This window comes from Juglans microcarpa x Juglans regia, chromosome 3D, assembly GCF_004785595.1.
Source record: "Juglans microcarpa x Juglans regia isolate MS1-56 chromosome 3D, Jm3101_v1.0, whole genome shotgun sequence".
Lineage (NCBI taxonomy): Eukaryota > Viridiplantae > Streptophyta > Magnoliopsida > Fagales > Juglandaceae > Juglans > Juglans microcarpa x Juglans regia.
Genome location: NC_054598.1, coordinates 39,774,825 through 39,802,780, shown reverse-complemented (window position 1 = coordinate 39,802,780; position 27,956 = coordinate 39,774,825). Strand labels below are relative to the sequence as shown.

General features: G+C 39.9%; 1 protein-coding gene across 2 annotated transcripts; it reads right to left on the bottom strand.

The window, feature by feature from the left end:
* Window positions 1-134: 134 nt before the first annotated feature.
* Window positions 135-26,369, bottom strand: LOC121254211 (uncharacterized protein At3g49055). 2 transcript variants are annotated; one of them, XR_005938592.1, is made up of 6 exons: window positions 25,352-26,369; window positions 25,080-25,156; window positions 8,165-8,276; window positions 7,953-8,069; window positions 7,684-7,843; window positions 347-549 (listed from the first exon to the last, which is right to left on the bottom strand). XR_005938592.1 is itself a non-coding variant. In XM_041154174.1 (5 exons), the coding sequence occupies exons 1-5, from the start codon at window positions 26,249-26,251 to the stop codon at window positions 196-198; spliced, it is 1,560 nt and encodes a 519-aa protein (XP_041010108.1). In that variant the 5' UTR covers window positions 26,252-26,365; the 3' UTR covers window positions 135-195. The 2 variants fall into 2 exon arrangements, 1 of the variants encoding a protein (XP_041010108.1); XM_041154174.1 differs by lacking the exon at window positions 7,684-7,843 and having other exon boundaries at window positions 135-549; window positions 25,352-26,365.
* Between the last annotated feature and the right edge of the window lie 1,587 nt (window positions 26,370-27,956).

The following is a 27,956-nucleotide window of genomic DNA, read 5'->3' as shown; positions in this document are numbered from 1 at the left end:
CACATTACACCCTCGACAAGCATTTGATTTCCTAACAGAAACATGTTTGAAGGGGAGAAGAAGGGGGATAATAAAAGGATGACAAGGTAAAAACACAACGTAAAAGTGGGAAGTTAGGAAGAGGAAGACGCACAGGAACAGAAAAACGAACAGTTAAAATAAATCAAATCGTCCTCTACTGAGGACTATGGTACATCACACGTTATAGTGAAGCAAGGCTTGCATTTCCGGTAGCATCCTTCTCGCATTCTGAACTCTACCAGTGGCACCATTAGCAGGATTTACTTTGAGGGCTCGCCATGGCCAACAAACGTGCCTTATCTTATGGCTATTCCGCACCCTGCTCTCTGCTTCATCTAATTGTCTTGTCAGCTCCTCAATCCGTTCACGAAGTCCTGAAGCCCTGCTGTCTGATAGCTGCAGAGACCTCTCTGCTGCAGCCTGGGCAGCCATTGCAGTGGCAGCTAGTTCTTCCTTCAACTTCAATTTGCCATTTGATATGTCCAATGCAGCTCTCGTTTTCTCCAACTCTTGCTTAAGAATATCCGCCTACCGGAACAGAAATGTAAATGGAATTAAGCTTCAAAATGAATACATATCAAGGGTTTCTTGCAAGGATAAAAGACAGCAACCGAGTAACTTTAACCACTGAAGTGCATTTAAAATTGAATGCAATTACGTTATTTTCGGTGATAAATACAATTATACCATATATCAAGATATTCTCCAAAGTTAACATTAATGATTCCATTGCATAGAAAACATGCCTGGTTTAGTTACACAGTTCAAACTATCTCATCTCATATAATCATTACAACTTTTCTAAATTTCCACACAAAATATAATAAAAAATTCAACTTTTTTCAAATTCTAAAACAAAAATAATATTAAAAACTTATATTCTAACAATATTTTATTCAATTTTCAACTTTTATCTCATCTCATCTATGTAACCAAACGACTTCCAGAAATGTCATACCAGTGATACAATGTAGAACTTCGCTTCCTGGATCTCATATGCATCAACTTCAATTACAGTTGTAGTAAAAGTTATAGTATCTGAGTTTTGCTATTTAAAAAGGCTGGCTTAGAACTTCCCAATCTAACAACACTATGCACTCAACAGTGTATGTAACAGAAACAAAACATATGGTTCACGCCTGCATTTTTTTTCAGTAAATAAGAATTTTATTAAAATAGGCAAAACCAAGTACACGGGACATATATAAGAGCAACACCCATGCATGAGTGTCTAAAGATACAACGAAATCATGTACGATCATGCCATTAAAGTCTATTACATTTGACCAATGGAGTAGAGTGAGAAAATAAAGTTCTAGGCTGGTTTGGATGGTGAGATGAGATAACATAGTTTTAGATGAAAGTTGAAAGTTGAATAAAATATTGTTAGAATATTATTTTTTTAATATTATTATTGTTTTGAAATTTGAAAAAGTTGAATTGTTTATTATATTTTGTGAAAAATTCTGAAAAATTTGTAATGATGAGATGAGATGAAACACTCTCTGAATCCAAACGAGCCCTAATCTCATCCATTGTTCATTCACGATTCTCAAAATTTCGACCATTCCTCCATCCATATACACCACGATAGACAGATCAGTATCATCTTCCACATAGCTGCAATTTGAGTGGTACCTCAGATGCCTTGCCTGCTAGCAAAAAAATCCACAACCCTTCATGGCATTACCCAATGGAGCCCCACCCTAGCAAATATATCATTCCATAAACTCATGGCTACGTTACAATGCAATAATAAATGATCCACCGACTCCCTACTGTTCTTACACATATAACACCAATCCAACACAATGAGTTGGCATTTCCATAGATTATCTAAGGTGAGAATCTTCCCTAATGAAGCTGTCCATAAAAATTAAAAAAAAAAAAAAAAAAAAAAAAAAAAAAAAAAAAAAAAAAAAAAAAGAAAAGAGAGCTTTTAGGGGGGCCTTGGTCCTCCATATGTTCTTCCATGGGAACGGTCTCTTGTAGAATGTTTCATAATGGACTCATAATACAATTGTACAGTAAACAGAGACCACAAAATTGTATCAGCTCCTATGTTCACTCTACAATTATACACCAGATTAAAGAAATCTGTAAATATGTCAATTTCTTAGTCTTGGGCAGCTATAAGGAACATGATATTCCATTGGGGAGAGCCACTGGAAAGAAACATGAATTCTGCTACTGAAGGCTCCTGTCTGTGTGGGATGCTGTATATTGTTGGATAACTTCCTTAAAGACTATCTGCACACCATAAATTAGTCCAGAATTTAATTCTGAAACCATCCTCAACTGCAAAACGTGTGTATCGAATCGATGGATGTTTGTCTAGCCTCTTCAGATGTGTTTTCAAAGCCCCACCCCATGAGGTCCACTCACCTCATTTGAGCACCATCCTCCCCCAGTCCACCACATTTCAAATCTATGATAACTCTCCACAAAGCTCCCCTATCCTCATGGTATCTCCATAGCCACTTACCCAATAAAGCCTTATTGAAAACCCGAAAATTACGCATTCACAGCCCGCCTTCACGTATTGGGGTACAAACCGTAGCGCAATTCACCAAGTGAAACTTGAATTCTTCATCTATTCCCCCCATAGGAAATCCCATTGCAACTTCTCTAACCAATAAACCACCTTGCATGGTATTGGAAAAAGAGATAAGTAGGTAAGTATATTGGAAAGAGTACTTTTTATTAACGTAACTCTACCACATTTGAACAAATAAATCCTCTTCCAACTCGCCAGTTTCCGCTCCATTTTTTTCAACACCCCAACCTAGATGGACTATGACTTGAAGGAGGCACCCAAGGGAAGACCGAGATACTTCATTGGTAAGGTGGAGACTTGCACCCCATAATTTGGTGAAGCTCAAAACACCTAGAACATTTCCAACCGGAACTAATTCTGACTTGGCTAGATTCACTTCCAATCTCGATGCTGCTTCAAAAGCCCGCAAAGCTTGAACGTGATTGTGACTAGCACCACAGAATAGAAGAGTATCATCTGCAAATTGGAGGTGGGTCATCTCAAGTGTGTCGATTCTTGCATCCCCTACTACAAAGCAATATAGAAATCTACCTTCCACAAGACTTGCAATCATTTTACTAAAAGCTTCCATTTTCAAAACAAACCATAGTGGGGTAGGGGATCACCTTGCCTCAATCCTCTCGAGCTTCCAAACAAGCCCCTTGGAGTACCATTCACAAAAATGGAGTAGCGTTCGGTGGATATACAAAATTTGATCCAAGAGCACCATCACCCTCCAAGTCTACACCTTTCAAGCATGTGCAACAAAAAATTCTAGTTTACTCAATCATATGCCTTCTCCATGTCAAGTTTGCATAATAACCTTGGAACACCCGACTTGATGTGACGACTCTCAAGGCATTCATTGGCAATGAGGACAGGATCAAGGATTGGTCGACCTCATATGAAGGCATTCTAGGGCTTGGAAATGATCTTCTCCAATACCGTACTCAAATGTATTAGCCAAAACCTTCGAAAGAATTTTGTACATTCCAATCACCAAGCTAATAGGGCAAAAATCCTTAATCTCCACCACTCCCAGCTTCTTTGGAATAAGAGCAATGAATGTAGTATTAAGGTTTTTTTCAAAAGTACCTCGTTCATGAAACTCATGGAAGAAGCTCATGATGTCATCTTTAACTACTTCCCAACATGCCTTAAAGAAAGACATAGTCAACCCACCCGAACCTATAGCTTTATCACCTGCCATACTTCACACTACCTTGCAAACCTCCGTCTCCTCAAATGGTCTCTCTAGCCAACTTGTTTCATGGTGATTGATCGACTAAAAAATAAGACCATCCAGGCATGGTCTCTAAGAGAATTGCTCCGAAAGTAATTGTTCATAGACGTTGGTAATATAGTCCGCGATCTCAAACAGATTCAATGTAGTCCTCCCATCTACTAATAATGACTCAATGACATTGTACCTTCTATGCAAGCTAGCCATGCAATAGACGAACTTGGTGCATTTATCCCTTTCTTTTAGCCATAAAGCCCTTGATTTTTGTCGCCATGAAGTCTCTTCCATTAGTCATCCTTTCAATATCCGATGTCACATGCTGTTTGTGAGTCTTCTCTTCTTCTGTGAGACTCCCTCTCCTCCACATCCTCCAAAACTTGTAATTCGTCAACGAGGGACTTTTTTCGATGTTCCACATTTCCAAAAATCATTTCATTCTACCTTTTCAATTCCCTCTTGAGAGCTTTTAGCTTGTTGGCCAGCACATAACTAGGGTTGACCTGTATAAGATAAGGATGACCACCATTGTCTAACTCTCTCAACAAGTCCTTCTGATTTCAGCCACATATTTTCCAACTTAAAATATCTTTTACCTCCCTAAATACCTCCACAATCAATGAAAATGGGAAAGTGATCCGAACACAACCTTGGGAGCCATTTCTAGATTAGCTCCGAAAAGCGTGCTTCCCACCCAGGCAAAATGAGGAATCTTATCAAGTCTTGACCGAGCTGGATATTCTCTATTGCTGGACCATGTGAAATTACCACCAACTAGAGGGATGTCTAGAAGGCCTTGCTCATAGATAAAGTCGGAAAAAAATCTGCCATTGCTAAACTAGAAGGCCTACTCATTCACTTGGGAAGCGTGTGACATTAAAACCTCCCCCATACACCAAGGAAAGCTCCATAGGCTACAAAGTCCAACCAATTCATCCCACAAGCCTCTTCTCTCGGTATTAGAATTAGGACCATAAACACCGGTGAAAGACCATTGATAACCATCTTTGACATTCTTGAAAGAAGTAGCCACTGTATATCTCCCCACACACTCATTCGTCTTTTCCACCACCCTTTTATCCCACATTACCAAAATACCTCTCGAAGCCCCCTTCAACGGCAAAAATGACCACCCTACATGACAACAATTCCGCAAACTCTGTATTATGGTAAGGGAGATGAGTTCCATTTTTGTCTCTTGTAAACATACCACATTCGCTTTCTAGCCACGAAGCTGATTTTTTACTTTGGTGCGCTTCTCTATCATGTTAAACCCCCTTACATTCCATGAGACTATTTTGAGCTTCATAAAACCTCCAATTTTGCCCTACCCTTTGTCCCTCCACAACTTGCACTCCCTTCGTAATTCACCGAACAAGGAAGCACTTCAATTCCCTTGCCCTCTTCTTGTTTGAGTGGCATTTCATGTCCGAATTAGACTGTCCAGCTTCGATTGCAGCAAGTAGAGCCAAAAACTGATCTTCAAAGCCAATGCATGGGAGTCCTACATACATTTGAATCTCCTTGGCTTTAAGTAAAACCCAATCTGAAGCTAAAGTCTGGTATTTCAGTGGAATGATTGAATTCAAAGGGGTAGGCTCATCTCAATCCTTGTTATTGTGTTCAATATTCATCCCATCTGCCACCACGACCTCCTTGTTATTGTGTTCAAAGACTCTAGGTGTGAATATTACCAAAGTGCCAGTCTCGGTTTGGGTATCTTGAACTCCCAATGTCTCAATGTTGTCCTCCATCAGCATCTCGGTGACCCTTTGAGGTTCTAGTGCAAACAAGGCAGAAGTGGGACTTCTGTCTATGACAGAGAAGGTCACCACCTCGTTCTGCCACTCTTCCTCTACCTGAGAGCCACTTACACGCCGGAAATGAGTTGTCTCGTCTTCTAACACCGTCGGCAACGTCAACTCCGGCGGCCTCAACTATGTGTGAGCATCGGCTCCTTCTAACCCTCTTCCACTGCTCGATAGCCATTCTCAACTTTGATCTCCATCGGCAGCCTCAACTCTGGTAGCCCATTGTCAAAAGTTCCTCCCACCATGTTGCCTGCTTCCTCCCACCAACCAGCGTTTGGGCTGGGCTGGTGCCTTACCTTTCTAGGCCCAAGTAAATCTTCTTTGTCTCGGCCCACTTTGGCCAAAGAAGTGTGGCGAGCTCAAGCCTAGGCCCAGGCCCCTGTCCATTGCCTTATCATTACATTGACCAAACTCCTCAATTATAGCAGATCTTGTCTAAGAAGAGGAAGATCTTCAGACCCTTCTATGCGTCCTCTCTCGGTTAGGGGGCCTTTTACCATTTCAGTGTTATTTCTTCAGACTTGCTCAGGTTATGCATGTCTCCGTCCTACATCCACAATTGCTACCTTCTTTGCCTTCAAAATTCCAGAATTGCCCTTCACCCCTAGTGCTGCAGCTGCTGCTTCTCCCTGAGCATTTGTTTCTGTTTCATTACTGCCAGCAGTAAGCCCCGATGACCGGACCACCTCTGCGTAGGACTTAGTCATAGTGTTCATCAGCACTTTCTGTGTTGGATATTGAGACCTTAAGAAAGCAACCTTTCTCCCCTTATCCAAGCTACCGTAAGCTTCCTTCATTGTTTCCGCCAATTTTTCCACCCTTTCCCCTCCATTGCTTCAAGTATGAAAACAAAATTCCTTTTGCCACCACCGCCATATTCCACCAATGCCATATATCGACCTTGAGCATTGGAACATCTTTGCGCAATGTAGCTTCTATTACCATCCCATGAGGTTGCAAAGAATTCCTTTTATCTCCAGTCGAGCATTCCTCAAGGGCTCCAGTAAACTAGTTCACCGTGAGCATCTCCAAGATCAGTGCTTTTGTAACCTTCCAACTTCTCTCTGTTAAGCAAATCCATCGTCTACCTTCCTCAGACAATACAAAAACCTTAGATTCTATAAGAATCTATCTTGAGTACACCATGATGATCTCGTTGTTAAACACTAAGATTCATCCTCAGTGCGAGAGTGTACAGAGAGAACTTTTTCCTACCACATAAACACCCTATGGAGCAAAACCATAGGATTTCAGCATAGCATTTTCAACCACGGTATGAAATAAGTATCAACCATTCAACTTTTGTTAGATCAGACGTGGATAAGCAACACCCTGCTAATTGAAGCATTATAAAATTCATAATCAGTGAATACAAACAACAAAAATCCAATCCAAAGCATTCAGCTCATCTGCCAAATATTCTGTATTTATTAAAACTTCATTATTCCATTTTGACTGCTTTAATATTTATTTTGATGTTTTTACTTTCTTCTGAATAAATGATGAGGCCAAAAGTTAAAAGAAATGGGAATATCCACGCCTGCATTTATACATACCACTCCAATTGATATCATACAACAAATTAAAATCTTTATCCCCTGTTTTGTATACAATTTACATATTCCCCACATCGCATCTATTTGTTATAGAGCACCCAATAAAATCTGAGCCATGCAAATGCATAGGCATGTCAAGTACCTTCTCCCCAATTGTTTTTGGGGGGCAGGGTCTATTCTACAAAATAAAAAATATTGGAACAATGGTTTTCTTGGAAGCTTGAGCATGCAGCATGCCATTTTATAGTCCCCTTAGAATGTATATTTGGATTGCGATGTCAAAATTGAAGCATTCCCTAGCCAAGGATGTTATTTCAACTTAAGGTTGGTGATGTGGCTAACATTGTACCTTTGTGCATTAGTCAGAGCTCTCATAGGAATTGGGAATTTGGGAGCATTCGAGTTCATAGACTAATGAACTTTGGCCATCTGTAATATAAAGGGAGCTGCTTGCATTTCCAAGTTAAATGCATGAAAGACTACAAGCTTCATGTGCAAAATAACCATTGCATTAGTTACTATAATCACATCATGACACCTCTGGCTAATGAGCCACATGAAGCAAAACTCTGATAAGCAAGAAAGCGCTATGGTCCTTTTGCTAGGTGGCACCTCAACCCATCCCAAGTATGGAACAGTGTGGGATGTCCACAGGGCAAATCCCCTTAATTCCAATTGCCTAGTTAAAAAAATAAAATAAAGAAAGCATGGAACTACATAACTAACTAACACACAAAACAACAGTATATCGAGAAGCACTGATATCAAAAGGAAAAATAAACCTTTACCACTTTGTTACGTTCTATAATTTCATTTTTCCCAGCTTCCACTTCCAACTCACATGCTTCCCTCCACCTAGCAACCTCGGCATCGATTTCTTTTATTTCAACCAATAGTTCTTCAACCTATAGCAACAAAGAATTGACATCAAAATCGGCAAGAGTATGCTCTAGGAATTCACCCAGAAAACTTCCAATTTCTTGGCAAAATAGATAATCACATTTTGAGCTAACACCCTCTCTCTATCTTCTAACTCTTTGATGTACAGAGTATTTTCAGTAATTTGTTGAGCTTGTTTTTCTGTAAGACTCTGTAGGCGCTCGGTGTCTGACCTGGCATAGAAGAGAAATAAGTACATAACCAACTATACTAAATAAAGAAAGAGTGCGGGGGCAGAAGGTGGTTGAAGAAACAGATAATTATAGTGAGGTCCTTAGATGATAAATCAGAGATTAATTGCTGATCTTCAATAGTACATCGTGCAATTCCTTACTAATTTACCAGATCACACTTTGTCTTACCATTTTAATGGATTATGAGTAATATCGCATCTCCAGTATGGTTGGATCCAAAGGATTCTTTGGAAGCCTAAGTTGCAAAACCAAGCAATAAGCCCGCTTGGTGAGAAAATAAGTGTCCATGCTAGTAAGTTTATTACTATTTGATTTTTCTAGAATTAAGTATATTTTCATCATTCAACTGCTTGTGGGCCACAGGTTTATTTTCCATGAAGGAGTTTTATTTAATTTATAGGTTCTTATGAGTGGGCTTTCGTCTAGTCTAATTAGGAGTTTATTTACTAATAAAACTAGGAGTTCTAGTCCTATCAGCGAGTGTTAAGATCTAAAGTATACATAAATGTGCATTTGATCTCAAATAATTTCAGAGAGATAAAGTGATAAACAGAAAGAATGAGAGTTTTTCAGGTTAAATTACACTTTACCCCCTAAAACTATTACTTCTTTTGCAACATGACAACCACACAACCAAAGTTGCCTCATCACCCCAAATTACCACTCCTTTTCCAATTTCCCCCTCCTTTAACATCCAACCATTAAGATCATTCGATGCCCCTGAATTTTTTGTCCATCTTAACGGTTAGATCATAACGAAAGGGTGTAATATACGGTTTTGATTATAAGTATTATTATTATTATTATTACTAGTATTATTATTAGTTTAAAATCCAATTTTTAAGAGTTTATTTTTATTTGAGGATTCTTCCACCACCCTCTTCACGCCCCTATCTCTCGGGATGATTTGTTTCCTTGTCCAAAAACCTTCCAAAATTGTAACTGTGGTTTTACAAGCACAAAACCCTCACATATATACTCTATGTTTCCCCCAATTTTGTTACAGAGATACTTTTACAGAGATGCTTTCTATATCTAGATAGTATAACAGATAAATAGATAACATATACAGTAAATAGACTCTTCGTGTACAGTAAATAGGCTTAACATGTAAATAGCAGCTAACGTGTATAGTAAGACAGCAGCAATTAAGCGCTGGAATTAGTGCTCGGTTGTAACCCCTTTCTATATAAATGAAGGAACACAATGGAAAGAGGTATTCAGACCAATATTGACATGGTATCAGAGCTTTTACTCTGATTATCATTTCTCTGTGGTCTTTATCCTTGAGAGTTTATGAGTTGCGACAGTAGGAATTATTTTCCTTCTCTGTTTTCGCACGTTGGTAAGTTTCTAAGTTTGTGGTGAGTGTTTTCTCACACGTCTGGTGAGTTTCGACTTGAGGGGTCGTCACCTTGGTGGCTTTGAGGTTGTCGGCAGGTTCTATACCCGTGATCCTATTCTGGGCAGTGCAGTTTGGTGCTTGTCGGCAATTTCTGGTGGCTGAAGACGTGCGAGTGTCTCCCTTGGTGAGTATCGACAATTTCTATGGAGGTCTTTGGGGTGGTCCGAAAGTTTCTAGGCAACTGTGAGGCAGTCGACCATTTCTGTGGCAGACAACACTCTCTGTGGTGGTGGGTTCCTTCCGTGTGGTGGCTGTGTGGAGGTTGGCTAGGTCTCGGTGATCTCTGTTTTCAGAAATACTCTGGGCAGGTCTGTGTTCCTTTTTTGTTTTGTGGGTTTTTCACGTGGGCTTCAATTCCTTTGTGTTTTTTTTGTTTTACGGGTTGGGCTTCTCCTTATCACGTAGACTTTCTACATACGGGTGATCTGGTTTACGTGTTTGGGCCTCTTATCATTTGGATTTGGACCTAATTTAAGTTAGGCTTGCCGCTTATTTGATTGACTACTTGAGCATATTTCTGTAAGTGTTTTTCATCATATCTATTGAAAATACTATTGTTCGCTTTACTGGAAAGAATTTTCCTACATGGGAATTTCAGTTTAAGATGTTTTTGAAAGGAAAAGAATTATCAAATCATATTGATAATTCTGCTAAAGTTCCCACTGATGAAAAAGAATTTGCTCAATGGGAGGTCAAGGATGCCAAGGTAATCTCTTGGCTATTGGGGACGATTGAGTCTCACCTTGTGACCAATCTTCGCTGTTTTACTACAGCTCAGGCTATGTGGGATTATCTTCACCGTATTTACCACCAAGATCATAGTGCTCGGAAGTTCTAATTAGAATTGGAAATTAGTACTTATAGTCAAGGCAATTTGCCTATCGCACAATTTTATTCTGGTTTTATTAACCATTGATGCAAGTATTCTGCCATTGTTCATGCTAAGGTTCCCACTACGGCACTCACGGCTCTTCAAGCAGTTCATGCTGAGAGTCAACACAATCAGTTTTTTTTTTTTTTGATAGGTTTATCCGTTGTTTCTCTCCAAGTAAGACTTTGTAGCTTTCGATCAGTTTTTAATGAAGCTTCAATCCGAATTTGAGCCCGTTCGAGCTGGTTTGTTGAACCGTAATCCGATTCCTTCTTTGGATATTTGTTTGGGAGATTTGTTGCGTGAAGAACATCGATTATCCACTCAAATAGGTATGACTTCAGAGAAGGTCTTTTCTGACACTGTGAATGTAGCCTATGCAGCACAAGGGAGAGGGAAGAACAAGTTGCAATGTTTCAGTTGCAAGGAATTTGGTCATATCGCTCGCAACTGTCCTAAGAAAGTTTGCAACTACTGCAAGAAAGAGGGTCATCTCATCAAAGATTGTCGAGTATGGCCTCAGAATCGCCAATCCCAAGCTTTTCAGGCTGTTGTACAGTCTTCTTCTTCATCTTCTGCGCCCCCTACTGTAAGCTCTGATTCATCTGTTCTCACACCAGCAATGGTCCAACAGATGATTGTGTCTGATTTTACGGCCTTAGGCCTGCAAGGTACGGGTACTAACTCAACTTCTTGGATTGTTGATTCGGGCGCTTCTAATCATATGACTGGTAATATGACGGGTCTCCATGGTGTTCGTAAGTATAGAGGCGCGCAAAATATTCAGATCGCTGATGGCAGTACTCTTCCTATTGCTGCTATTGGTAATTTGGGCTCTTCATTTCGCAATGTTTTTGTCTCTCCTAGATTGTTTACCAATTTGAATTCTGTTGGACAATTGGTAGATAATAATTGTGATATTCACTTTTCTGGTGGTGGTTGTCTTGTGCAGGATCAGATGTCGGGGACGGTGATCGCAAAGGGGCCTAAAATAGGACGTTTATTTCCCTTACAGTTTTCTATTCCTAATGTTGTTTCCCTTGCTTGTACGGCTACTGTCAATACTAATGAAGTCTAGCATAAGAAATTAGGTCATCCTAATTCTGTTGTCTTGACTCATCTTATGAAACATGGATTTTTGGTCAATAAAGATTCATTTTCTTCTTCTCCTGTATCTTTTGATTGTGCTACTTGTCGTCTTGGTAAAAGTAAAATTTTCCATTTTCCTGCACATGGTAGTCGTGCTTCTAACTGTTTTGAGATCGTACATACTGACGTTTGGGGTGTGAGTCCTGTTATTTCTCATGGTCAGTATCGTTATTTTGTGACGTTTATCGATAATTATAGTCGATTCACCTGGATATATTTTCTCCGTTCTAAAGCTGACATATTTTCTGTCTTTCAAAAATCTTGCACTTGTTGAGACACAATTCAGTACTTGTATCAAAACTTTAAGCTCCGACTCAGGGGGAGAGTACATGTCTCATTTTTTCAAACTTTTCTTCAACAAAAAGGGATCATTTCTCAGCATTCTTGTCCTTATACTCCTCAACAAAATGGAGTCGCTGAGCGTAAAAATCGTCATCTCTTAGATGTCGTCCGTACTTTATTGATTGATTCTTCTATACCTTCTAAGTTCTGGGTAGAAGCTTTATCTACTGCTGTCCATTTGATCAATCGTTTGCCTACTACTACTCTAGATTATGATTCTCCATATTTTCGATTATTTGGCATATCTCCTGAGTATCAATCCTTTTATACATTTGGGTGTGTTTGTTTTGTTCATCTGCCACCTGTTGAGCGTCACAAGTTTGCTGCACAGTCTGTCACATGTGCCTTTATGGGATATAGTCCTACTTAGAAAGGATTTGTTTGTTATGATGCTCATGCAAAAAAATCCCAAATCTCACGGAATGTGATTTTCTTTGAAAATCAATATTTCTTTCAGTCTCAAGTTATTTCTACTCCTCCTATTACTCTTCGTCCCGCTTTTGATGATGTGTCTTCTTCTATTAAGCGATTTCAACCAAGCATGGTGTATCATCGACGTCTTCCCCCTTCTTCAACGCCCCTTCCAGACACTGATCCGTCATCTGATTCTGCAATTCCTATACCTTGGCAGTCCACCCGGGTTACACATCCACCAGATAGGTATGGTTTTCCTCACATCTCGCTTACTGCCACTTTCGACACTATTTATGTTCCTCACTCGTATACCCAGGCATCCACCCAAGCGTGTTGGCAGCAGGCCATGCAAGAGGAAATCCAAGCTCTTCAAGATAATCACACTTGGGACCTTATAATTTATCTCTCTGATGTCAAACCTATTGGTTGTAAATGGGTGTACTCAATCAAGTTTTGAGCTGATGGCTCATTGGACAGATATAAGGCTCGTCTTGTGGTTCTTGGGAACCGATAGGAGTATTGTATTGATTATCAAGAAACATTTGCACCTGTTGCCAAAATGACTACTGTGCGAACTATCTTGGCACTTGCCACGTCGCAAGGGTGGTCTCTCCGGCAGATGGATGTGAAAAATGTTTTTCTACATGGAGATTTGAAGGAAGAAATCTATATGTCTCCACCTCCCGGCATGTTTGCTACACCTTCCTCAGAGGTTTGTCGGCTACGCCGATCCTTGTATGGACTGAAATAGGCTCCGCATACATGGTTTGACAAATTTTGCTCTAACCTGCTTGCTTTTCATTTTACTCAGAGTCAGTTTGATTCCTCTCTTTTTCTTTGCAAGAATCATATTGCTTCTCGTATATGTCGATGACATTGTGATCACTGGCTCTGATACTGAGTTAATTAAGCAATTACAACAGCATCTCAAGGCCTCTTTTCACATGAAAGATCTTGGTCCCTTGCACTATTTTCTTGGCCTTGAGGTACAGCTTACTCCAACTGGTACATTGTTACACCAGCACAAATATACGCAGGACATTATTTCATTGGGTGGTCTCCAATCGGGTAACTCTGTTGTTACTCCCTTGGAGGTAAATCTTAAGCTGCGTCAGGAAGAAGGGGAGCTTCTATCAGATCCTTCCTTGTATCGGCAGCTTGTTGGGAGTTTGAACTACTTGACGATTACTCGTCCTGACATTTCTTTTGTTGTACAGCAAGTTAGTCAATTTATGCAGGCTCCCCGACATCTTCATTTAGCCGCTATCCGTCGCATTATCCAATATCTGAAAGGCACCTCTACACACAGTTATTTCCTAAAGAATCTTCCTTACAGTTGGTGGGGTATAGTGATGCTGATTGGACCGGATGTGCAGATACTCGTCGCTCTGTTATTGGCTGGTGCATGTTCTTAGGCAATGCACTCATTTCTTGGAAGAGTAAGAAGCAAGACAGAATTTCCAAGTCCTCTACTGAGTCTGAGTATCGTGCTATGTCTTCCGCATGCTCTGAGATCACATGGCTTCGTGGGTTATTGGGTGAACTTGGTTTTCCTTAGCTACATCCCACTCCTCTTCACGTTGATAATACCAGTGCTATTCAGATCGCCGCTAATCCTGTCTTCCATGAGCGTACGAAACATATCGAAGTCGATTTTCATTCTATATGTGAATCATTTGACAAACATGTGATTACACTCCCTCACATTTCCACTGAACGTCAAACTGCAGACATATTCACTAAAGCTCTTTCTCAGCACCGGCATTAGTTCTTGGTTGACAAATTGATGTTTCTTGATCCACCAGCATCAATTTGAGGGGGCATGTTACAGAGATACTTTTAGAGAGATGCTTTCTATATCTAGATAGTATAGCAGATAAATAGATAACGTATACAGTAAATAGACTCTTCGTGTACAATAAATAGACTTAACGTGTAAATAGCAACTAACATGTATAGTAAGACCAGCAACAATTAAGCGCTGGAATCAGTGCTCGGTTGTAACCCATTTTCTATATAAATGAAGGAAAACAATGGAAATAGGTATTCAGACCAATATTGGCAAATTTCCCTTCACCAAAGCCACAATATTCTGCGGCTAGAACCCCCATCGCATAGTGAAAGCAAATTCCCTCCTATACAAAAAAACCACCGTAGTCTTCCTTACACAAACCAAGACTCTCACCTCGCCGGAATCATCTTGAGGACACCGTCAGGAAGTCAGAATACCACTCGGCAACCCATAAACTTCTAGCCAGTCATCTCCTATCGAACTCGCATTGTCCGGGTGAGCCCAAGTGTTACGGCTGGGAAGGAAACCCTAGTCTTTAGAGTCTTGTCTTAAGCACGTGGACTAGGTCAGAGGAGAGGGCCCGTCAAGTTATCTATTTTACTTGTTGCAATAAGTCCATTTGAGTCTGTTATGTTTACTGGGCCACGTTGGCTGAGTGCCAGTTTAAGTCCATTTCTATTTTCATGGTCAGTTATTTAGTCATGGGTCAATTATGAAGTTGAGTCTGTTGTGTCCGTTGGTCATCACTTGACCAAGTCTACTTGTAATTGCTTTAAGTACTTTTCAGTGCTTCAATAATCAATTATCCAGTTTCTACAATAATTTGTGTTACAAATTGGAGGTCCAAGCCCCTCGAAGTGCCTATAGAAATTACATAGTGAATTTTATAGACCCTAACACCAAGCCGGAATCTTCCTCTTTCTCTTTTCGTCGTGGTTCTCGGTCTAAAGACCACAAAATTCATTTTTCTCTCACTTAGTGTTTACGATTTCCTTCTCTCTCTTAGAAACTTGCGTCTCGGGTTACTTCCTCTCCCTTGGTGTGTCTCAGACCTCGTCACATGGCCCTTCTTTTCTCCAGCGAGTGATTGTTTCCTTTTAGTTGTTCATGCCTTTTTGTTTTTTTTTTCGCTTTACTGAAAAGTACATGCAAGTTTTGGTTATTACACAAATACCCTTCAACCCATTGCCCATAGCCCTTCCATAAAATGTCTCTTGAAGAACCTTTCTTGAGTAATTAAGTTTTTTGCTCTTCTATGACAGATTTTATGTTTTAACCTTGTTCATTACGTGGGCTGATTTCCTTATGTGGGCTGGGCTTGGCGTTTAATCGGAAATGTATTTTTAAGTTGGGCTTGAGTTTTATATTAGACTTGCCTTAATTGTGCGCCGTGTTTTAAGTATTCGAATTTACATAGCAATTTCTCAAGGGTCTACATTATGTTTTTACAAATCATTTTACAGCAGTGATTTTATAAAGGGTTAAATTTTATATTTAAAACGTGTGAACATGATTAAACCTATTTTTTAAATTGAGATTTACTCGGCATATCTAATAGATTTATATTAAGCCTAATTACACTACTAAGTTATAATTTTAAAGTTAAGATTTGATATTAGTATTTAAATAATTATATAATACTACTATCTATTAAATTTAGTATATAACTAAATATTTTATTAGATTAATTTCCCTAGCGTGTGAATAATTAATTAAGATATTACGACACGGTTTCTAGAAATTTAGTAACGTTTAGTGCTTTGTTTAGATATCGAATTGCGAAGTGAGATTCAGGAAGCAGCGCTAAAAGGCAAGTAGCATGATTATAACTTTATGTGTGCTGTAAATATTCTGTTTTTGCATGAAAAATGTGATATTTACCTATGCTACGCTACGAGCCAATTCAAGGTTAGCCCCTTTTCATAAACCTAGATGAATTACAATGATATGCTTGTGAATGAGACTATGTTCTATGTTGATATGGATTGTTGTTAGAATGGATGATATGTCAGTTCCCGTTACGTTATGTAATGCTTAGATCATGTTATGCCATGTCCATGCTATGCTATGCTACGTAAGGCTCATGTCAATAGGCCATGTTTAATGTTATGCCATGTACATGAATATGTCACACCATGTAAATTCATGAAGTCAATAGATTCACATGGATTATGAAAGTTAAGGAGACATATGAATGATGAGCAAGCCTTAAGATTGTCCTTATGTTATGGGTGGATGTGCAAGCCACGAACTTAAACGTGGTTCACTACATGTATGCTATGATGTTATGTGATAACACAGACCAAAGCGTGTTTCACAACATATTATGATATGAATGCGGTGCCACGGACCCAAACATGGTTCACCATATGTTATGTGATAACACTAACCCAAGTATGTTTCACTCCTTATCTTATGGGTGGATGTGCAAGCCACGAACTTAAGCGTGGTCCACCACATGTATGCTATGTGATAATACAGACCAAAGCGTGTTTCACTGCATATTATGATATGTATACAGTGTCACGGACCCAAGCGTGGTTCACCATATGTTATATGATAACACTGACCCAAGTGTATTTCACTACATGTTATGATACGTTATGATGTGCCATAGACCCAAGCATGGTTCACCATATGTTATGATATGTTATATGCAGTCAATGACAATTGGACCAATGCACGTATGTTATGATAGCCACTAAGTAAGTGAAAGACAAGATGAATAAGCCATGCGTGGAGTCAATTATTCATGCATCATGTTACATGTATTGCTATGATTATGTTAATTCCACCTACGTTACTGATGAATGTCTACGCATGAATGTTTTCTTAGTTAAGCCTGATGTTAAGTTAAGTTTATAGTATGATGCGCTATTACTGAGTCTTCGACTCATTTGTTTCTCTATTTTATGTGTTAATGTCCCAGATGATAATTGTGTGGATACAGAGATGGAGTGCCAGGAGTAGACTATTTTCAGAGACTTAGACCTTGAATAAGTGTTATTTTCACATGGGCTTAATTTATGATTAAGACATTTGAATAAGTGACTATCAGTCATTTTGTTATGTTTCAGCTTTTCTATCATGAAAGACTATCATGCTAGACAAGTTTACCGGGCATTCTGTTATAAATGTATGTGACATTCCTGACCTATGGGAATGGGTGTTTCAAAGGGTAAATTGCAACTTATGTTTCAAATTGGGGCAAATTGGCAATTTTGGTTGGTTGATGGTAATATTGCAAAAGAAGTGGTAGTTTGAGAGGTAAAGTATGTCCCTTTTTTATTTATGGAAGGTTTCAATGTCTAGAGTGATTCTTATCATCTTTTCTGTTTAGCCTTTGCACCTTAACCAAAGAAACAAACCGTAACATATGTAATTTTATTGCTGCCCAGAATTCTTGCTGTCTTTGTAATTTTTTCAGCTGAACCATAAACAGTAATAACTGCCTTTAACAATTCTAAGTTGTAGGCCCTTAATTTGCTTATTGTGCCAAATCTTAAACCCAGGAAGCACATTTAGACAGGTTTTCCAAATCTGCACCAAGTTAATTTCCCTCCAACGTACACAAATTTAACAGAATCTTAGGCTAATTTTTTTTTTTGATAAGGAACCTTAGGCTAACTTCTGCACAATATATATAATCCAAACATTTTTTTGGTTCTTCCAGCCATTTTATAATGTCCTTGAACTGGTCATTAAATTTCTAACCAAAATAGATGCAGTAAACCATGCAAAGCTGACAGGTATCTAAGATTTATTATAGGTGCCTGGAGGAGAGAGAGGGACAGAAGGTTTTCCACACTACAATAATAACAATCCAAGGAAAGGTCCTAGGGTGGCTTTTTATTGGCTCGACCAAGACTTTATTTATAAAATAAACTTGTTTGTTTAATGATGTTTCATCTCACGTTCCAAGTGTTTAGCTGATCAATTATATTACTTGCATATGCAAACATTAAGTAGAGTTGTCTAAGCATCAACTTGTGAATCGACACACCAAGTGCATTGCAGTGGATTGAGTTCACCTGAACTCTTAGTCTTACACACTGAAGGTCCCTAGTTCGAGGGTTTACGTTAATGGCGTTAATTCCTTGCGGAGATCAGCGTGTTGTTTCTCTTGGTTTGTGGTGTTGGTTGGTTGCGATGAGATTGTGCAGAGAGGCTACTCATTGATCAGAAGTCATTTGCGTTTAAGAGAGAAAACGAGAGGTGGTGGAGAATCACGAAGAGCAGTCACCGTGTGGTGAAATATATTTCTATTGATCATGAAGCTCTGGGGTGGTTGGGTTCAAATGGTGAGGGAATGTGTAGCTTTAGTGGGTTCATCTGAGTTCCTGAGAACTTGTAGAAAAGGAAACCAAGTGCTTGTGGTGCAAAGGGACTGCAATCACTATGGCAGGATCATCTCTTTGTCGGAGTATGGCCAACAGAAGAAGAGAGGCCTGGTTGTGGTGCCGAAAGGGAGAAGGGAGAGGGATGGAGGAATTTCGAGGAAACCTTGAAGGAGATCTTTTCTCCATACTCTGTTTCGGGTGAGGAAAACAGAGTGAAAGGTGGCTTGGGTAGGCTACAGCAGGCAGGCATGTCGAAGGAGGTTGGAAGAGATGGTGGTGCATCACGAGTGTTCCCACCTTCGACGATGGCAGATGGTTCTCAATTGTACAGGGTAGGGGTCAGCAGCGGGGCCCCGCCCCTGCTACCCCGCCTTGCTTCCGCTCCGCTCCGCCCCCGCATGGCAGGGCGGGCAACCCCGCTCCGCTCATGCGGGGGCTGGGCCCCCCGCCCCGCATCTAGGGCCCCTAGAGGGGACGGGTGACGGGGAAGGCCCAACCTTGCCCCGCATTTCCCCCGCCATGCCCCCGCCCCCATTTTTATATATATATATATTATATACATATATATAAACATAAATATATATTTATATTTTACAAATTGTGTATATATAAATATATATTACAATTTGTTATACTTGTTCACAAAATATGCATTGGCAAACTTAAAAACTACATAGTTTAAAAACTAATACACTACAATTTACACAAAATATGCACTAGCAAATTTAAAAATTACATAGTTTTTAAATTACAGTCATATTTACAAAATTTAAATTTATAATTTAGATCTAAAAATGTATTTTTAATTACTTTTGCACTTATAAATAATTTTTAAATAAAATAAATTAGTATTTTTTTTTAAAGTGAAAAGAGGCAGGGCGGATTGGGCGCCCACCGGGGCGGGGGACGGGGGTGAAAACCCCACCCCCGCCCCCCCATGCGGGGAAGGGAAAGGGGTGCCCCCGCCCCGTAGGGGGCGGGTAGCACCCCTAGTACAGGGACGTGCTCAAAGTCCAAAGGGTGCTGCCTCAAGCCACGAAGCATGCAAGGAGGGTAGAGCTGCCAGGCTTGGCTATTTCGAACATCGCATAGAGGCGTGAGGGAGATGGCAGAGAGATGGTAGGTTCAAATGAGGAAAGGATGTTACAGGCGTTGGCTGATATGGAGGAAAAAGTGGGGGTATTGTTGGAAGACATAATCTAGATTAAATAGTGCGTTAAAGGGAAGGGGGTTTCGCTGATGGGCCTAGGCCGAGAGTTGCGCTCTAAAGAAGGGATGGGAAGCCTCAGTGTCATGGGTCAAGGGGTATTGCAGATGGGCCTGGGCCGGGATTTGGGCTTCAGAGCAAGGAGCGGAATACTCGATGTTGCGGTTCATGCTGGACCGTCTAAGGGAACTGGGTTGGGCTAGGGTTTAGGCCCAAAAAGGGTATGGAGGCAAACGAATCGGGTGCCAGCCGAAATTTCAGTCCGGGGCTTTAGACACCCTCTCGCGGCGCCAGCACGTGACCTGTCGAACCCCACACCGGCATAGAAAGTTTTGCCGGTCGTCGTCGCCCCATCATGGTGGGCTGGCACAGTCACATCAACGGGAGGAACCCGAGGAAGGATAATTGTTAAAGGAGTGATGGTGGGGATGCTTCAAATGAGGAGATCAGGCTGTCTTCTGTGCAGTTCAGCCCTTCAATGGGGGAGGTTCCTTGAAGGGAGCTTGTCATGGATGGGTGGTATGGCTGACGGTGGAATGGGCGAGGGTGGCATCGGGAAATCAGCAGAGGTGTCGTTTGGTGAGTTACAGTTGACTCGATCAATAGGGGCAGGACTGTTAGACGATTTTCAGAAGGCGATTGAAAAGGGTGGTGGAGCTACAGGGGATGTGGGGTTAGAAGGATATTCAGAGGGTTTTCAGATAGTAATTGGCGAGTGTGGGGGAGATAATCTAAAGGAGCTGGGTAGTCCCATCCCTTTATGTGTTATTCCACCTAATCCAGCTCCTAAGTCTTCAGATTGGGTGCTGAAAAAGGTGGCGGAGTTACAGCAGTGGGAAGGGATATCTTGTGATGGCTATGAGGAGCAATTTAAGGCCTTTCTAGTGGCTATCGAACCAGGCAAATCAGCGGCTTTGAAGTCAACAGTTAAAAAAGATAGAGAGCTGAAAAGATTGTTGTGCATAATCAACTATGACAATAAGGAGGGTAGTGTTGGGAGGGAAAGGGTGAAGGGGCGGGGGAGTTGCTTATCTTATGAAGCCTAGAATTTAATCATGGAATGTTAGGGGGATCAATGATGTTAACAAGCGACTTCGCATTCGATCCCTTCTCAGTAGTTGGAAAGTTGACATTGTGTGTCTTCAAGAGACCAAACTACATCTTGTCGACAGAAACATTATTCGTAGTTTATGAGGTTGTTCGTTTGTGGGGTGCAGCTATTTAGCTTCTTTGGGAGCCTCAGGAGGGGTGTTGTTGATGTGGGATAGGAAAGTGGTGGAACTAGTAGAGGTTTGCATTGGGGACTATTCTATTGTTGGTTCTTTCAAGAATATTGAGGATGGGTGGGGGTGGGCTCTTGCGGGAGCGTATGGGCCTAATGTTGATAGAGAAATAAGTTACTTGTAGGAGGAACTGGCGGGTTTGTATTCTTTATTGGAACTCCCTTGGGTCATGTGTGGGGACTTTAATGTTGTTCATTTCCCTTGTAGAGGGAGGGGGCTTCTTCGTTGACAAGGGCGATAGAAGACTTCTCAGAGTTGATTTTTATCTTAACTTGATTGATCTACCTTTGGTTGGGGGTTTTTTATGTGGTCTAACAATAGAGGGGGGTCTACTTCTTGGGAGACTCAGTACTCGGACTTATGTCAGAAGAGATTGTCACGGGTATGCTCAGATCATTTTTCCACTTTGTTAGATTGTGAGGGCATTCATAGGGGTAGATGTTATTTCAAATTTGAGAATATGTGGCTACAAACGATTGGTTTTGAGGAGAGGGTGAGGAATTGGTGGGCTTTCTATTCCTTCCATGGCACACCTAGTTTCATTGTGGCTAGTAAGCTTAAAGCCCTTAAGCTGGACTTAAAAAGGTGGAATATTGAGGTTTTTAGACATATGGATGAGCAAAAGAGTCTTCTTTGGGAGGAGTTGCATTCTCTAGAAGTTGGGGGATCAATGAAGAGTCCTCGTTGAGAAAGATTGAGGTGGCGGCAGAGATAGAGAAGGTTTTGTTGTTGGAAGAAATTTCTTGGAGACAAAAATCTAGGTTGACATTGTTGAAAGGGGGCGATAAATGTACTAAGTTCTTTCACAAAATGGCAAATTCACACAGGTGTAATAATGTAATTTAGGTGATTCATTTTGGTAATATGGTGTATCAGTCCCCAAAGGATGTTCAAGACCATATAGTGTGCTATTATGAAAAGCTCCTCCAAGAGACGGCGGGTTGGCGTCTCAAACTGGATGGGTTGTCTTTTGGCCAGCTGGATGATAGTGTTGCATGTTGGTTGGAGAGACCATTTGAGGAATCCGAAGTGCATCAAGTGGTGCGTGGTATGTGTAAAGACAAAGCCCCGAGCACAGATGGATTTTCGTTGGCTTTCTTTCAAGAGTGTTGGGATGTAGTGAAGGATGATGTGATGCAGGTTTTTCAAGAGTTTCATCTTTGTCACAAGTTTAAGAAGTCCCTTAATGCCACTTTTATCGCTTTCATCCCGAAGATTGCGAGGTCCATGGAAATGAAAAATTTCCGACCTATAAGTTTGGTAGGCAGGATTTATAAAATCATTTCGAATGTGCTAGCAAATCGCATGTGTTTGGTGATAGATAAAATAATCTCCAAACCTCAAAATGCCTTTGCTCGGACAGCCGGTTGATAGCAAATAAGTGCTTGGACAGCCGGTTGAGGGATGGTATACCGGGAGTCCTTTGCAAGTTGGACATGGAGAAGGCCTATAACCACGTGAGCTGGGATTTTTTGCTTTAATGTTAAGGAGATGTGGTTTTGGAGATAGGTGGTGTGGCTGGGTTAAACATTGTGTTTCAACTACCCGGTTCTCTATGCTAGTCAATGGCAAACCTTGTGGATTTTTTCAGAGTTCAAGGGGTTTGAGACAAGGGGACATGTTATCTCCTTTTCCATTTGTTTTAGTAATGAAGGCTTTGAGTCGTCTGGTGGAAGTTGCTGTAAAGGGTGGTTTCTTTGCTGGTTTTTCAGTGGGAAACAATAGTAATGGGTTATCCATCTCCCATTTATTGTATGCGGATGACACGTTAATTTTCTGCGATGTTGACAGCAGATATGTTCAAGCTTTAAGGGCTGTACTTTTGTGTTTTGAAGCGGTTTCGGGTCTCAAGGTGAATTTGGGAAAGTCAAAATTGGTCTCGGTTGGGGAGGTGGAGAATATTAACCATCTAGCTAATTTGTTGGGTTGTAAAGTGGCTGCTCTTCCTATGAGTTACCTCAGACTTCCTTTGGGAGCCTCTTTTACAGCAAAAAATATTTGGGATGGAGTAGTAGAGAAGGTAGAAAAAAGATTGTCGGGTCGGAAGCAGCTTTACCTTTCAAAAGGTAGGAGATTAACTCTTATCAAAAGTACGTTTTCCAATCTTCCTACATACTATCTCTCTTTATTTCCTTTACCAGTGGGGGTAGCTAATCGGATTGAAAAACTTTTAGAGCTTTTTTGTGGGGTGGTATGGGTGAGGAATACAAGTTTCATCTTGTGGGTTGGCCAAAAGTGTGCAGTCCAAAGGAGATGGGAGGCTTGGGGGTGCATAACTTGATTACTTTCAATAAAACCCTATTAGGAAAGTGGTTGTGGAGATTCCAATTGGAAGAGGATTCGTTGTGGAGAATGGTAGTGGATGGAAAGTATGGTTGTGATTGGGGGGTTGGTGTTCTAAGGAGGGTAGGGGGACTTATGGAGTGAGTCTTTGGAAGTTTATTAGAAAGGGGTGGAAGGCGTTTGCAACACACACCAGTTTGGAGCTTGGTGAGGGCACAAGAATTAGTTTCTGGTTTGATGAATGGTGTGGAGAGAGAGCTCTGTTTTTTGCATTTCCAAGAGTTTTCAAATTAGCCAGAAATCAACAGGCTGCTGTTTCAGATGTGATATGTCGAGCCAATGGCACAGTGTACTGGAATCTGACCTTTTCCAAAAATGTGCACAATTGGGAAGTTGAGGAGAGAGCAGGTTTTTTCAGTTTTCTTTATTCCAAGAAGCTAGGAGGAATTGAGAGAGATAGAATGTTGTGGAAACATTCAGGAAACAAAAAATTTTCTGTCAAATCCTTCTATAAGATGCTACAAGACCACCAACCCATAGTGTTCCCATGGATGGGTATATGGAGAGTTCCAATGCCACCTAAAGTTGCCTTTTTTGCTTGGACTGTTGCTTTAGATAAGATTTTGATGGCTGACAATTTAAGAAAATGAGAGATGATTGTATTGGAGTGGTGCTACTTGTGTAAGAAATATGGTGAATCGATTAATCATATTTTTTTGCATTGTGAGGTGGTGAGGGAGTTATGGGATGGCATTATTAGTAGGGCTGGGTTGACTTGGGTTATGCCCAAGAGTGTGGTGGACCTCCTAGCATGTTGGAATAAGCAACATCATAGCTCTCAGCTGGCTGCGACGTGGAGGATGGTTCCTTTGTGCTTATTATGGTGTATTTGGTGTATTAGGTTGGAAAGAAATGAGAGATGCCTCAACAACAAGGAGAGAACAATGGGGGAAATCTGGAACTTTTTGGTATTTTCTTTGGTTCCATGGTTTTCTGCTATTGTATAAAAGGGAGGGAATGTTCATGAGTTTTTGCTTTCTTTTCAGCTTGCTAGAGTGTAATTAGGTCTCTTTTGTATACTTCATGTGTACATGGGCTTTGCCTAGTTGCATTCGATCAATAAAGTTTATTACTTATAAAAAAAAATACAATCCAAGGAAGACCCAAGCCACATGTAAGTTCATACTCCAAAACGACTAGTTAATGTTACACTTCAAGCCCTTGGGATTCATTATAAAAGGCAAGAACTTCTCTTTCTCTAGAGATGTGGAACCTCATTTACCACCTTTCGTCATAGATGGCACGACTCAAGTCCCACACTTCTAGTCAGACTGACTCTTATATCATTTGTAACAATCTAAGAAAAGCTCAAGCCACATCTAGGCCCATACTTCAAAAGTACTAGTCAATCTTACAATTGGAGTACTTGGAATTTATTACAAAGGGCAGGAACTTATCCTTCCCAAACAAAGCAAGATCCCATTTACCACCTTCTCTTTCTATACACAACTCGTGGGTATGACAACAACGGTACTGAGTCGACCTCTCTTCACTTATTTCTTTGAAACTACATAAGATTTACTTCTATCTCCTATTCTGCTATGACGCAATTAATTGATGCAGTTACGGGATAAACATATTAATGGGAATGCCAAGTGAAACTGCAGGTATTACAGGTCGATAATGAAGTATGTACCTAGATTCTTCCAAAGATCTCCTTAACTGAGTGATTTCCTGCCGCAAATTCTTCATTATCCTCTCTACAGTTGAAGCCTGGTAATTAAGAACAATGATGGATGAATATCAGACCAATTGTCGGAAATATATTCTCTCCGACAATTTTTTCTTTTCCAAAAGAACGCAGAAGACCGTGTCTAATGTTCAACAAGCACATGAGCTTTTGATATCTGTATATATATAAAGCACATGTGAAAAACAAGTTGTGTGTGTGTGTGTAAAGCACCATACCAAACTATCGTTGATCTCTTCCTCTTCACACTCGCTAGTATCTGAACTAGGCTGAGGTTGTTGCTCACTACTACTGGTTGTGGTGGTCCCAGCTCCCATCATGAAGCCGAACCCAACTCTCTGCAATCCCCGCTCTGCAATCTGCAAAAGGGCCACCCTTTTCTGCTCATTATTGTTAATCCCCTTCAACTTACTCAAACTCTTCTCCACAGCCTCCTTCTCCACCAGCGCTACCCTAAGCAAACTGTTGATGTCTCTGTTCTCCTCTGTCAAACTCACCACACTCTTCTCTAACTCCCTCTTCTCCTTCTTCCACTTCTCCTTGTACTTCGCCACCTTCTCCTCCGCCTCCAAAGCTACCCTCCTTGTTTCCATTATTTCTTCTTCTTCTATGCCTACGCGTGCTACACTCGCCGGTTCAACGCTCACTACCTCCACCTTTTCTTCTTCTTCTTCGCCCACGCTCTCGATTATCCTCTTAAAGCTGACCTTTGATTTCCGGAGAAAATCCAAAAAAAAATCCTTTCGGTCTTCCATTTCGGTTTCCAATTTCTGGATTATTTCTCTGGAAACTTCCACCTGGCTCTCGAGCTTCTCTGTTTTTTTCAATTTCTCTTCGGACTTTTTAGCGAATTCGTCCTCCTTTTCCTTCAAAGATGCTTCGAATTCATCGACTTCACCGCGAATTTCCCTCGAGATTTCATCGATAAAAGTGGTGAAATCGGATACCGAGACTCTTTGGCGCTGGAGCAGAATTAGTGTTTCCTCCGTCGCCGGGGCCTTCGATTGGATCTCGGCGAGATGAACATCATGAACGGAAAGCTGTGATGTAGAAGTGGTGTTGGGTGAATCGGGGACGATGATTTCGGTCGCGGGCGAGTTCTCAGTAGGGTTGTCCATGGCCCATGGAACAGTGGATGATCAGGAATTTTCATTAAGATAGGAAAAGGGACGACAGGGAACTGGGCAGAGCTAACAGTCAAAAGGAAATGGAGGCGAGGACCGTGGTCAGGTAGGTGAGGGCGCGGCCTGGTTGTTTATCCTGTTGTAAAATAACGTAACATCACATCTATAGTTACCGATTGCACTTTCATTACGCACACAGGACAATTTTGAACTTTGGAGAGTGGCATAATTGGATAATTTTATAAATAATATTAATATATATTATTCAGAATAAAAATGAGATTGTTTGAGTTTAATGTTTTATGAGATTTTAACTAATAAAAATAAATGTTTTATGGGATTTTGATAAATGAGAAAAAAAATGAATAAAAAAAATTATAAAGTTTAAATATTGTTAAAATATAATTTTTAAAATTATTTTTATTTAGAGATTTGAAAAAATTGAATTATTTTCTATTTTTATTTAAAAGTTTGATAAAGTTATAATGATTAGTTTGAGAAAGTGTAATAATTAGTTTTAAAAAGTTGTAATAGTTAGTTTAAAAGTATTTGTATTTAAGTAATATTTGGGAAGGAGATTAGATGAGATGAGAATTTTGGAATTGAAACTTTTTTCCAAACAAGCCCTAATGCTCTCATAGATTCACATCTAATTACAGGCTACGCTTAGATGTTAAGAGTATTAGTTGTGGAATCAATCTAGAATTTAGTTAGGTTGCATAAAAACTAATTATAATAGACTTAATATATCTACAGTTTTTTTAACCAAAATTATTTTCATTGGCCAAATCTTATTTTAGGCATAAAAAAATTGCTCTTCCCGCCTGCTATTCTGATTTCATTTTTACTTCTTTTCTTTAACTGGGTTGATGGTGATGCTCTGTGTGGGAAATGGGTTTTTGAATTTCGATCATCGTCAATAGGTTTCTGGGTTTCGATCATCTTTGTCCACATATATCCTTTTATCTTATAGTTTGTCCATTTCTCTACCTATATATATATTTTATTACCCTGAGACCCTGAAAGTGGTAAATCTCAGTTGTGCTGAGATTGATAAAAAGTTTTGATAATTGGTATGTTTGAGGAATCATCATGTGAAGACTCATACAATGTGATCCATGTATTGAGAAATTGATAGATATTTCAATTACACTTAGAATTAAAATAAATGAAAATATAAAAATTAACATTTTAATATAATAGTGATAGATTTGGAGAATTTGTTATTTGGTATTGTTGAAAAGTGACTAGCTAAATTTATAAAAGTGAATTTTATAGTCAAAGTTTGGCCAAACTTTGGCTAGGCCACTACTAATGCTCATGAGATGAATTGAGTTGATTTATAAATAGTAATATTTTGTGAATCCCAATTAAATGAGTTTAACTTTTTTGGGTTGAAATGGGTTTAACATTTTAGATTGAAATGTATGAGGTATGTTAAAATGAGTTTAACTTTTTTATAAAAAGTTGAAAAGTAGTAGGTTTCATCAATGATTGACTTGAGATGAGTTGAATTTGATTCAACAATCAAACACAACCTAAGAGTTTCTTAATTACATTTCAGTAAAAGGATTTAACTTTTGGAAAAAAAAAAAAACTCTACAATCGACCTATTATTTTATTGAAGAAAGTTTTGATATTTGAAACAGTAGATTCCTAAATATGGGATATATGGTTCATTCCTAAATTATTTGCGAAA

What these genes read in the sequence shown, in the direction of transcription:
- LOC121254211 (XM_041154174.1), bottom strand. Translation starts at nt 26,251, where the DNA reads ATGGACAACCCTACTGAGAACTCGCCCGCGACCGAAATCATCGTCCCC. An exon ending in AGATCTTTGGAAGAATCTAG is followed by an intron (nt 8,277 to 25,079) that starts GTACATACTTCA and finishes CTTCTATGCCAG; the next exon opens with GTCAGACACCGAGCGCCTAC. An exon ending in AGAGGGTGTTAGCTCAAAAT is followed by an intron (nt 8,070 to 8,164) that starts GTGATTATCTAT and finishes TTGTTGCTATAG; the next exon opens with GTTGAAGAACTATTGGTTGA.